We start from the raw sequence: 13,709 nt of genomic DNA, 5'->3' as shown, positions 1-13,709 counted from the left end.
AACATTCGGGGGAGAAGGTCCTTGGTCAGGGAGGTGACCAAGAACCCGATGGTCACTCTGACAGAGCTCCAGAGTTCCTCTGTGGAGAATCTTCCAGAAGGACAACCATCTCTGCTGCACCACCAATCAGGCCTTTATGGTAGAGTGGCCAGACGGAAGCCACTCCTCAGTAAAAGGCACATGAAAGCACACTTGGAGTTTGCCAAAWGGCACCTAAAGACTCTCAGACCATGAGAAACAAGAMTCTCTGGTTTGATGAAACCAAGATTGAACTCTTTGGCCTGACTGCCAAGCGTCACTTCTGGAGGAAACCTGGCACCATCCKTACATTGAAGCATGGTGGTGGCAGCATCATGCTGTGGGGATGTTTTTCAGCGGCAGGGACTGGGAGACTASTCAGGATCYAGGGAAAGATGAATGGAGCAAAGTACAGAGAGATCCTTGATGAAAACCTGCTCCAGAGCTCTCAGGACCTCAGACTGGGGGTGAAGGTTCTCCTTCCAACAGGACAACGACCCTAAGCACACAGCCAAGACAACCCAGGAAWGGCTTCGTGACAAGTCTCTGAATGTCCCTYAGTGGCCAGGCCAGAGCCCGGACTTGAACCCGATCGAACATCTCTGGASAGACCTGAAAGTAGCTGTGCAGCAACGTTCCTGATCCAACCTGGCAGAGCTTGAGAAGATTTGCAGAGAAGAATGGGAGTAACTCCCCAAATACAGATGTGCCAAGCTTGTAMCYTCATACGRAAGAAGACATTTACTAATGTAAATGTGATATCAGTTTTMKATTTTTAATAKGTTTGCTAAAATYTCTAAAAACCTGTTTTTGCTTTGTTATTARGGGGTATTGTGTGTAGATCYKCGAGGGGGAAAAAACTATTTCATCCATTTTAGAATAAGGCTGTAACYTAGCAACATTTGGAAAAAGTCAAGGCGTCTGAATACTTTCCGAATGCACCGTACATGTGCACACGCAAACATATACGTACACGCTAGAGCATGGCAGTCGTCTAATCCTTTGAACATATGTGCCCTCCCACAAGACTTAGTATGTGAGCCTATATCTAAACACCTACAGTGGAAAGTAAACACGAATAGCAACTGCTTTAATGTGGAAGATCGTTTTATTTTCACTTCTGAAAGATCTGTGATTTATATCCACTTCTTGGAATGTCACATGTGTGCTGGATCAACAGAAAAACACAAAGTATTAAGACAGAAAGCCCTCACATGCCATATTGTGTATGATGCTCACATGTACTTTGATGAACAGTAACCTATTTACCAACYGTGGGGTCCAAAATGATTGACACATTTTGATAAAGATGAGCAAAAATGACTGTATACATAATTCAAAAACTGAGCTATATTGTCTGCTCCAAAAAAATTGGGAAATTATATTATTTTATACTAATACAATTGCTCAGAGAAAGAGATTTAGTTGAACATGTAATACTTTTTTTCTCTAAAAAGGTAGGGGTCAAAATGATTGACACCCCTGTAGGGCCGTAACTACATGAGGACCCCGACGTCCAGACCTTGGTATTCTTTTTCTAATTATAAAAAAAAWMTATTACAAAAATATCTATTTTGTACACAATAAAGATAATAAATTACGGGTCAACATCTTAATATTGCTCCTAGCATTGATCAAAGTTCAGAACGCTTATATTCTTGATCTGACTGAGTTCTAACGCGCCAGCGTCTTTGCGAATGAGTGGACTCATGAAAAGTGGTTTGTTAGTTATGTTCGCCTGCATCCTCCAAAATTTGCCTCCCGGGTTTTCCTTTTTAGCAACACACTCACCACTCTCTAAAACAGCTATCTCCGCCCTCTCGCGTCACATGCCTAGGGCCTGAGGTACCCCAGGTCGGAGTTCTATTCTGGCTAGTATTATTTAGCAAGCTAGAAGGATGAAGTAAGAAGCTAACYTTAAACGGAGCCTGCCTCAGCAGTTGAAAAAAATGTGGCTACTAAGTTCTCATAATAACAGAGAGTAGCCTACTGAGACAGACAGTGATGTGGCCAATGACTGGGTGTGGTACTCATAGGTGAGGCTGAGGCAGGCTGCAATGCATGCAGGGGGAAGCAGAGGAGACAAAGAGAGAGAGGAAGCAAGCGTAGAAAGAGGTTAGTACAGTGGTCCCCAAACTTGGGGTCTGGGCCCCATGTAGGGTCCCCTAAAAAAAATCTTTACTAAGCTAATTAAACAAACTAGCAACGTAAAAATATATATATGTTTCAATAGGAACATCTCCACATGACCGGTCTTCCCTATGGCCCTACATTAAAATACAAGCAATACAGTTCTAAAAATGTCAGAAGTTTTCGTTTATATCGGTGGTTGTTCGTCTCAAGATGATTATTGGAAACTAAAACAACAACTATTTAGTAAACTGATATAAAATAATGTATATATACCGAAACTATTATATTTGACTCCAAAATGAAATAATTATGTTCAGTCTTAGTTTRCTGGGGGGGCAAAATTCAAATGTATTTTCTAATGGGGTTTTCAGCCTTTTTTGTTGTTGTTGTGTAAATATCACATGTATTTGTATATATCCACTGTACACATGAATCACAGCAAATTGGTTCCAGTTTAAGTCACGTCTTTGGTCACGTTTCTCGAGAGTCTCATAAAAACACCCTCAATGAATCAGAGGGTAGGTCTAAGCTCTTAGATCGCAATATCTACTAATCTAACATGTGGAATTGTTTTAATAAGATGATCATCAAATAGACCATTTAGCCTGTCTCTTATACACATCTAGATGTGTATAAGAGACAGATTTTATGTTATTTTTGATGTTATTTTATTTGCTTTTCTTTCAAAAACAAGGACATTTCTAAGTGACTCTAAACTTTTGAATGGTAGTGAATCTGTCTCTTATACACATCTAGATGTGTATAAGAGACAGTCACAGAACAGCGCAAACTGGCTACAACCAGAATAGAAAGAGGAGTGGGAGGCCCCGGTGCACAACTGAGCAAGAGGACAAGTACATTAGAGTGTCTAGTTTGAGAAACAGACGGCTCACCAGTCGTCAACTGCCAGCTTCAATAAATAGTACCTGCAAAACACCAGTCTCAACGTCAACAGTGAAGCGGCTCCGGGATGCTGGCCTTCTAGGCAGAGTTGCAAAGAAAAAGCCATATCTCAGATTGGCCAATAAAAAGAATAGATTAAGATGGGCAAAAGAACACAGACACTGGACAGAGGAACTCTGCCTAAATGTTCGCCTCTTCACTGTTGACGTTGAGACTGGTGTTTTGCTATGTAGATATTCCATAAGAAATCTGCCGTTTCCAGCTACAATAGTAATTTACGACATTAACAATGTCTACACTGTATTTCCGATCAATTTGATGTTATTTTATTTGCTTTTCTTTCAAAAACAAGGACATTTCTAAGTGACTCTAAACTTTTGAATGGTAGTGTATATACACAATCATTTTAAACATTGCATTTGGCCTTTACTGCTATTGAAACGCGTTGAATAACACATTTGTACACAATGCAGGAAATAGCTGCAGAATGAAGTTGCTGAAGAGCAAATGCAGAAACTTGCAGTCGACTGCAGTCAAAACTTCATGACCTTTGATCACACGATTTTTGTAAAGATCAGGCAGTTGACATGTAGGCGCAAGTTAGACAATTTTTTTTATCCCCAGAATGCAACACACTTTGAAAGGCGGTGACGAATTGACAAAATTGATCCGCTCGAACGTGCCCATTGAGATGAGCATAATGCAAAACTTTGCTCTCACACAGTCACACGGTGTGGGTCTGGGTATGTGCACGCTGCTACAACATGGTAGCTACGGGACCAAAACAGTGGAGAACGCTCCTGGTTGTCTACCCACTACAACTGTTTACTTTGTGCATCTACTGTACGTCATCTCACTGAGTCTACCTTTAAACCTGCATTACTGCCCCACACTGGCAGAAAATGACCACCAAAAGCACAAAAACTATACAACATTTAAATGCTCCTAGCCTCCCAAGCATGGGCAACTTTCTGTCCCTAACAACTAAAACTAAAACTAAATTATATAAAAATGAAATAGAAATTATTTTATAAAACTGAAAGTAAATAAAACTAGTAAAGTAATTCTGAAAACGAAATGAAACTAAACAAAAATCTGAAAACGAAGAGAAATAAAAACTAATATGGAAACACAAGACTATAATAACCTTTGGTTAATATTTTTCTAAAATATTTTATGAGTTGAAGAACACATTGTGGGGGGGGGGGAATCTTAGACCATTCCTCCATACAGAATCCTTCCAGATCCTTGGTATCCTTTGTCTGCGCATTTGGACTGCCCTATTCAATACAAACCATAGGTTTGCAATGGGTTTCAAGTCCGTAGACAGAGATGGCCATTGCAAAATGTAGATTTTTGTGGCCAATTAACCATTTCTTTGTGGATTTTGATGTGTGCTTGGGGTTATTGTCTTACTGGAAGATCCACTTGCGGCCAAGTGTCAGCCTCCTMGCAGAGGCAACCAGGTTTTTGGCTAAAATATCCTGGTACTGGGTAAAGTTCATGATGTCGTTGACRTTAACAAGGGRCCCAGTACCAGGGGAATCAAAATAGCCCCATAACATCAAGGTCTACCACCATATTGTACAGTAGGTATGTTATTTCTTTCCTGCTCATGCATTCTCATTTCGACGRCAAACCCACCACTGGTGTGCGTGGCCAAAGAGCTCAGTTTTCATGTCATCTGACCAAAGCACCGATTCCAATCCAAGTGTCAGTGGAGGACATTTATTGGAGGACATGAAKATAGAGCTCTTTGGCCAAGCACACCAGTGGTGGGTTTGGCATCGAAATGAGAATGTACAAGTGGTTGTCGTACCTCAATGCATTAACTGAATGTCTGCTAAATGACTAAAATGTAAAATATACAAATGAACATAATTTTTTTCATTATGACTGGTCAGCTCCTGCAAGGGGAATCAAGCTGATATTTTCACACAACTATTCTATTTTTACAGACTAAAATGATGTGTACTATGATGCTGATCTAATATCAGTTTTTCCCTTTTCGATCATAATGAATACGATTATATGGACAGATCAGCACTCTGAGATGATTTGTGGATACAGCCCCAGGTCAACATGGCAGTGTTCAGTCTTTCTTTTATTTTTGCTGACCATGCACTTTGACCTCCATCATCTGCTCAAAGCGATTTGATCATAATTTTTTCTTTGTTTGGTAGGGCAGTACAGCGCTATTGGTTTGTTTTAAACCTAGTTCTGGACTCAAGAGCGTTCGAAATGGATAATCTTCATTGGAAGTTCTCTTAAATCCAGAACRAGGCTTGATCTGTGTCTGGGAACTTGGTCCACTGGGTTGAATTAAGCCTTTATCATGTTGATGGTGTCTTCTAGCAATGCAACAGGCTTCCATGAACCTGACAGAGTCCCTACATGAAGTCTACGAGCCGGACTGGCARGGGAAGGACGATGTCTTGAGCATCGGGAAGGTGAGCGCCACATGCCCTACTTTTCTTCTTCTTTCATTCTCATATCCCTCTGTTCTTTTCAGTCTTTCGTTCATTGGTAATGGTAGATTTTCAWTGCGACCATATGTGACTGGCAAGGAGCGCTCACTCCAGATACTGTAAGGCACACGTGATTGATTGAGTTTCTGGTGTGGTTCACTCAGAAGTCATGATTCTCTCTGGGTTTTCATACCTGTATGTCAGTCATTTATAGTGGGAGAGGCATGATCACTTATCAGTATTTATGATTTTGCTTTAGTCTGAAATGAATCATGTTAGCCTAAATTCTTTCTTAATTTTTTTCGCACATCTCCATTAGCCGAAGCCATAGCAATCGCTATAGTCTTGTGGTCCATAATTATATTTTTATGAATTTTTTTTAAGGAGACAGGAGAGTCACTCTGCTTTCATATTTTGTTATGCTTTATTGACAAAATTATTAGAAACAGTGGAGACGCAGTGAGAAGTAAGTACAAATGGCAGAAAGTTGCATATGTGCATGGAACCAGGAGTGTTACCACTGGACCARGGCTCCACACACTGTAGTCCAAAATGATCTAAAATGGTAGATAATACATACTGTATGTGGCCATGTTTCTATCTCGGCCAAGCATAWATAGGCAGCATACATAGAGAATACATAGACAGCATAAAAAAAGGGGAGACCAACTCCATATGAATGAAATCTTATGGATCAAAGGTCAATTGATACTCACRAGACGGCTTGCTMGTTTATTTGATTATTTTMGGGATTTATCGACCGACGGCCTGTGAGGTCCGGCATGAGACTGTTGAAGTCGGAGGTTCACATACAGCTTAGCCAAATACATTTAAACTCAGTTTTTTCCCAATTCCTGACATTTAATCCAAGTAAAATGCCCTGTCTTAGGTCAGTTAGGATCACCACTTATTTTAAGAATGTGAAATGTCAGAATAATAGTAGAGAGAATGATTTATTTCAGCTTTATTTCTTTAATCACATTCCCAGTGGTTAGACGTTTACATACACTCCTTGCTCACACACACTTTTCAGTTCTGCCCACAAAATTTCTATAGGTTGAGGTCAGGCTTTGGGATGGCCACTCCATACCTTGACTTTGTTGCCACAATTTTGGAAGTATGCTTGGGGTCATTGTCCATTTGGAAGAACCATTTGGACCAAGCTTTAACTTCCACTGATGTCTTGAGATGTTGCTACATATTTTCCCTCCCTCAGATGCCATCTATTTTGTGAAGTGCACCAGTCCCTCCTGCAGCAAAGCACCCCACAACATGATGATCTTTGTTCCCCATGTGCAGTTGCAAGCCATAGTCTGGCTTTTTTAATGCCGGTTTTGGAGCAGTGGCTTCTTCCATTATGAGCGTCCTTTCAGGTTATGTCGATATAGACTCGTTTTACTGTGGATTGATACTGTACCTGTTTCCTCCAGCATCTTCACAAGGTCTTTTGCTGTTGTTCTGGGATTGATTTGCACTTTTCGCACCAAAGTCGTTCATCTCTAGGAGACCGAACGCGTCTCCTTCCTGAGCGGTATGACGGCTGCATGGTCCCATGGGTTATACTGCGTACTATTGTTTGTACAGATGAACGTGGTACCTTCAGGCTGTTGGAAATTGCTCCAAGGATGACCAGACTTGTGGAGGTCTACCATTTTTTTCTGAGGTCTTGGCTGAATTCTTTTGATTTTCTCCATGATGTCAAGCAAAGAGGCACTGAGTTTGAAGGTAAGCCTTGAAATACATCCACAGGTACACCTCCAATTGACTCAAATATGTCAATTAGCTATCAGAAGCTTCTAAAGCCATGACCTCGTTTTCTGGAATTTTCCAAGCTTTTAAAGGCACAGTCAACTTAGTGTATGTAAACTTCTGACCACTGGAATTGTGATACAATTCATTTAAGTGAAATAATCTGTCTGTAAACAATTGTTGGAAAAATTACTTGTGTCATGCACAAAGTAGATGTCCTAACCGACTTGCCAAAACTATAGTTTGTTAACAAGAAATTTGTGGAGTGGTTATAAAACGAGTTTTAATGACTCCAACCAAAGTGTATGTAAACTTCCGACTTCAACTGTACATCTAGTTAATCTGTCTGTCAAATATGGGTTGTTCCCCAATGCTTGTAAGTCTGCTGCAGTGATACCTGTTTTAAAATCTGGTGACCCAACACTAGTGGAAAATTACAGACCTATAAGCATTCTTCCAGTGCTATCAAAGTAGCTTAAAGTGGCTGATCATCTGACTGATCACCTCAATCAGGGCAACTCCATACATTAAATGCAATTTGGATTCAGAACTAACCATTCTACCGAAACATCCAATTGCTATTTTCTGGAGTGTATTAAATCTAATCTGGACATAGGTGGTGAAGTCGGTGCAGTCTTTTTGGATCTTAAAAAGGTCTTTGATACTGTGAATCATGAGGTCCTCCTATTCAAACTACTACCTCCCTTAATGTGTCCACTGAAGTCATTAGTTGGATGTATTCCTATATGACAAACAGAAGTCAAAGGGTTTGTTTGGGGGACACTCGGTCGGACTCTCTTTACTATAACATTGGGGTCCCACAAGGGTCAATATTAGGCCCCCTTCTGTTTACCATCTATATAAATGATCTCCCACTTGCTTGCCCACAAGTTAACATGCAGATGTATGCAGACGATACGGTTCTGTATGTACATAAATTGACAATTGGTTGTCAAGTGATGCTATGGTACATGTTTCTAAATGGATGACTAATTATTGCCTGCATTTAAATATTGACCAGACTGTTTGTATGTACTTCTCTAAGAAATKCGTTGATTCTTCCCAACCAGCTGTTCATGTTAATGGGGAGAATTTGAAAGTTGTGTCTAACTTKAGGTATCTTGGTGTCATTCAGACTCGAACTTGACATTTAAGAAACATCTGAAGAAGGTGGTTAAATTTGGATTATCCAACTTTGGGTTTATAGAATCTTTCCTTCTTCTGGAGGGCGCCAAACTACATATGCATGCTATGATCTTCTCACATCTGAGATATTGCCTCACATGCTGGTCACAAGCAGGAGCTACTATTCTGAAACCAATTGAATCACTCTACAAAACAAACACTTAAGATTTTTGATAACAAACCAAACAGTTACCGCCATTGGTATTTAATTTACAAACATAATTTATTTAATCTGGATAGCTTTAAGCAGTATGTAGATGCAAGCCTTGTCTTTAAGAATCTGCATGGTCTTTGCCCTCCAATTATGCCGGCATATCATGCTCAAGGAAAGCACCTCCCCAGGATAACAAGGGCAGTAACTAGAGGGGGATTGCGTTGTCCCTTTTCAAAAACAGTAAAATCGGCCAATCGGCCTTCTCTGTTAGAGATATATTATACTGTAATGCAATGCCCATGGACTTGAGAAGCTGCACTGATTATTATACTTTACATTTGAATTGAAAACATGGCTAAAATCTATCCAAACCTGTACACATGAGTTATCTGTGGTTCCTCATATGTAAAACAACAGTTGATGATAGTGTTGTTGTTTTTGTTTGAATTATTATATTATACACTGCTCAAAAAAATAAGGGAACACTTAAACAACACAATGTAACTCCCAAGTCAATCACACTTCTGTGAAATCAAACTGTCACTTAGGAAGCAACACGATTTGACAATAAATTTCACATGCTTTGTGGCAAATGGAATAGACAAAAGGTGGAAATTATAGGCAATTAGCAAGACACGCCCATAAAGGAGTGGTTCTGCAGGTGGTGACCACAGACCACTTCTCAGTTCCTATGCTTCCTGCTGATGTTTTGGTCACTTTTGAATGCTGGCGGTGCTTTCACTCTAGTGGTAGATGAGACGGAGTTCACAACGCCACACAAGTGGCTTCAGGTAGTGCAGCTCATCCAGGATGGCACATCAATGCAGCTGTAGCAAGAAGGTTTTGCTGTGTCTGTCAGCGTAGTGTCCAGAGCATGGAGGCGGCTACCAGGAGACAGGCCAGTACATCAGGAGACGTGGAGGAGGCCGTAGGAGGGCAACAACCCAGCAGCAGGACCGCTACCTCCGCCTTTGTGCAAGGAGGAGCACTGCCAGAAGCCCTGCAAAATGGACTCCAGCAGGCCACAAATGTGCATTTTAATGGAATATCTACATAGGCGTACAGAGCACATATAAGCAACCATCACTCTGTGTTCCAATGGCACGTTGTGTTAGCTAATCCAAGTTTATCATTTTAAAAGGCTAATTGATCATTAGAAAATCTTTTTTTGCAATTAATGTTAGCACAGGCAGAAATCTGTTGTCCTGATTAAAGAAGCAATAAAACTGGCCTTCTTTAGACTAGTTTGAGTATCTGGAGCATCAGCATTTGTGGGTTCGATTACAGGCTCAAAATGGCCAGAAACAAAGGACTTTCTTCTGAACTCGTCAGGCTATTCTTGTTCTGAGAAATTAAGGCTATTACACGTGAGAATTGCCAAGAAACTGAAGATCTCGTACACAACGCTGTGTAATACTCCCTTCACAGAACAGCGCAAACTGGCTCTAACCAGAATGAAAGAGGAGTGGAGGCCTCGGTGCACAACTGAGCGAGAGGACAAGTACATTAGAGTGTCTAGTTTGAGAAGCAGACGCCTCACAAGTCGTCAACTGGCAGCTTCATTAAATGTGCCCGCAAAACACCAGCCTCAACGTCAACAGTGAAGAGGCGACTCCGGATTCTGGCCTTCTAGGCAGAGTTGCAAAGGAAAAGCCATATCTCAGACTGGCCAAAAAATAAAATATTAAGATGGGCAAAAGAACACAGACACTGGACAGAGGAAGATTGGAAAAAGTGTTATGGACAGACAAATCTAAGTTTGAGGTGTTCGGATCACAAAGAAGATCTTTCATGAGATGCAGAAAAAATGAAAAGATGCTGTAGGAGTGCTTGACGCCATCTGTCAAGCATGGTGGAGGCAATGTGATGGTCTGGGGGTGGTAAAGTGGGAGATTTGTACAGGGTAAAAGGGATCTTGAAGAAGGAAGGCTACGCCATGCCATACCCTGTGGACGGCGCTTAATTGGATCCAATTTCCTCCTACAACAGGACAATGACCCAAAGCACAGCTCCAAACTATGCAACAACTATTTAGGGAAGAAGCAGTCAGCTGGTATTCTGTCTAAAATGGAGTGGCCGGCACAGTCACCGGATCTCAACCCTATTGAGCTGTTGTGGGAGCAGCTTGTCCATAGCAGCTTGTCCGTAAGAAGTGCCCATCAAGCCAATCCAACTTGTGGGAGGTGGGGTGAAATCWTCAGATTATCTCAACAAATTGACAACTAGAATGCCAAAGCTCTGCAAGGCTGTAATTGCTGCCAATGGAGGATTCTTTGATGAAAGCAAAGTTTGATGGACACAATTATGATTTCAATTAAAAATCATTATTTATAACCTTGTCAACGTCTTGAATATATTTCGTATTCATTTTGCAACTKWTTTCATGTATGTTTTCATGGAAAACAAGGARKTTTCTAAGTGACCCCAAACTTTTGAACGGTAGTGTACATGAACAGCATACAMAGAGCATACTAGACACTGACCCATTTCCTGAACTGAGTCAAGTCAAGAGGACAATAGCACTGTGACAATATCCATCAATATTGATCATGGGAGGAATAAATTATAGTTTTGGAATCAAATAAAACCAGCAGTTTTAAAGATCTTTGACTTTATTGAAAGCAGTAAAGAGATATGATACCAACTGAATGAATTACTGCAATATTTAAAGTGGAACTGACAGTGTTTTATCAACATGAAATCGTATTATAATCTGTTCATATAAACCCCCAGGAAGAACYAGCACTTACATATGGTCATTTTCATAAATTCATATAATGTTTGGGAATGTGAACATTCTATAGCAGTATACAGTGSGAAAACTGCCATGCGTTTGTATAATAAATAGACACTGCAAGAAATAATAAAAACATCTGTCTTGTCCAGGACCGGAGTCTACGCAGACCGGTGCACSATAGCCAACCAGAGCTACAGTAGGCCTATWTGCAAATAAGCCACCCACATCATTCACTTTGAACTGGACTGTGTGTTTACAGGCAATAGCAAAAGCGCGACATTAGATCATTAGAACGCATTTTCCAAAAGCCACTTGTATGTTTTTCTGCTAATATGTAAATACCACGGGAGTCCTCATACATTTTACATACTTCAGTCCTATTGATCAAACAACCAACAAGTTAGTTTGTCAAATTTCTGCCCTTCAAGAGCTACCACAATTAACTAAGTGCTGTTATTGTGAAGTGGAAACGTCTAGGAGCAACAAAGGTTCAGCCGCAAAGTGGTAGGCCACACAAGCTCACAGAACGGGACCGCCGAGTGCTGAAGCGAGTAGCTCGGAAAAATCGTCTGTCCTCGGTTGCAACTCTCACAACCGAGTTCCAAACTGCCTCTGGAAGCATCGTTGGCACAAGAACTGTTCGTTGGGAGCTTCATGAAATGGGTTTCCATAGCCGAACAGCCGCACACAAGCCTAAGACCACCATGTGCAATGCCAAGCGTCAGCTGGAGTGGTGTAAAGCTCGCCGCCACTCTGTAGTAGTGGAAACGCGTTGTCAGAAGTGATGAATCACGCTTCACCATCTGGCAGTCTGACGGACGAACCTGCCCGAATGCATAGTGCCAACTGTAAAGTTTGGTGGCTGTTTTTCATGGTTCGCGCTAGGCCCCTTAGTTCCAGTGAACGGGAAATCTTAACACTACAGCATACAATGACATTCTAGACGATTCACAGTTTGGGGAAGGCCTTTTCCTGTTTCAGCATGACAATGCCCACGTGTACAAAGCGAGCTCGATACAGAAAAGGTTTGTCTAGATGGGTGTGGATGAACTTGACTGGCCTGCACAGAGCCCTGACTTCAACCCCATCGAACACCTTTGGGATGAATTGGAACGCCGACTGCGAGCCAGGTCTAATCGCCAGACATCCATGCCCAACCTCATTCGTGCTCTTGTGGCTGAATGGAAGCAAATRGCCGTAGCAATGTTCCAACATCTAGTGGAAAGTCTTCCCAGAAGAGTGGAGGCTGTTATAGCAACAAAGTGGGGACCAACTCCTTATTCATGCCCATGYTTTTGGAATGAGATGTTTGACGACAAGCAGGTGTCCACATACTTTTAGTCATGTCGTGTATGCTGCGACCCTTATCAAAAAGTATTTGATAACTCCAAATAACAAAAATGTAGCTATAGGTTTGTTGTAACATTTAAACTTAAAACATGTTTTTCATTGTTTTTGCACTGCACCAGTGCTGTTGAATGCAGCATTGCTGTATGGTGGACTCAAAATGTATTGTWGTTGAGTAGCCGGCCTAGGCTACTGCTCAAATGTTGCTGCAATATGCTTACATCTCCTTTGCATGGTGTGTTGTTGCAGGTTTAGTTTTTTAGTTGTTCGTTGTCAAGCTTTAAAAACTGAAMCCAGACTGCAACGTTTTAGTAGCCTAGCTAGGACTGTGGCGTGTGTCTGTACACTGTCCCTCCGCTGAGAGCTGGAAGGACAAACGAAAGCAGCGCGATTGAACTTAATTCACCGACGCGAGCGCATCAGGCTGTGATTTCACGAAGCGGATGACTCGACTGTTGACTCATTTACAGTATACTGACTTGTGTGTCCTTTTTGACCCGCGGGCCTTGTGTTTGACACGTGCACTAGCCTATTAGCCACGTTATGACTGACTTGGGTCATTGCCCTTGCTAGTTTGGTTGTGTTGACATTCCCAGCCTTATTTACAGTTGTCCATTTTTTTATTTTTTTTATTGAGTCATTGAAACTGTAACAGTGCATCCTGAATGGATGGAGGCAGCAAACAATGTACCTGGATTGTAAACTGTCATGGTACAAACATGTTGATGCAACAGTAGCTAAGATGGGGAGAAGTCTGTCCATAATAAAGCACTGCTCTGCCTTGTTAACTACACTATCAACTAGGCAGGTCCTACAGCCCTAGTTTGGTCACAACTGGACTACTGTCGAGTCATGTGGTCAGGTACCACAAAGAGGGACTGAAGAAAATTACAATTGGCTCAGAACAGGGCAGCACGGGTGGCCCTTAAATGTACACGGAGAGCTAACATTAATAATATGCATGTCAATCTCTCATGGCTCAAAGTCGAAGAGAGATTGACTTCATCACTACTTA

General features: G+C 41.4%; 1 protein-coding gene across 5 annotated transcripts in view; it reads left to right on the top strand.

The window, feature by feature from the left end:
• The window catches only part of amph (amphiphysin), a 151,153-nt gene that overhangs the window by 60,702 nt on the left and 76,742 nt on the right, over positions 1-13,709 (top strand). For all 5 annotated transcript variants that reach the window (XM_023977635.1, XM_023977634.1, XM_023977636.1 and 2 more), the window contains exon 4: positions 5,410-5,504. In XM_023977635.1, the coding sequence (XP_023833403.1) occupies positions 5,410-5,504 (95 nt within the window). The remainder of the gene's footprint in view (positions 1-5,409; positions 5,505-13,709) is intronic.

This window comes from Salvelinus sp. IW2-2015, linkage group LG32, assembly GCF_002910315.2.
Source record: "Salvelinus sp. IW2-2015 linkage group LG32, ASM291031v2, whole genome shotgun sequence".
NCBI lineage: Eukaryota > Metazoa > Chordata > Actinopteri > Salmoniformes > Salmonidae > Salvelinus > Salvelinus sp. IW2-2015.
This window is presented reverse-complemented; position numbering and strand designations above follow the sequence as displayed.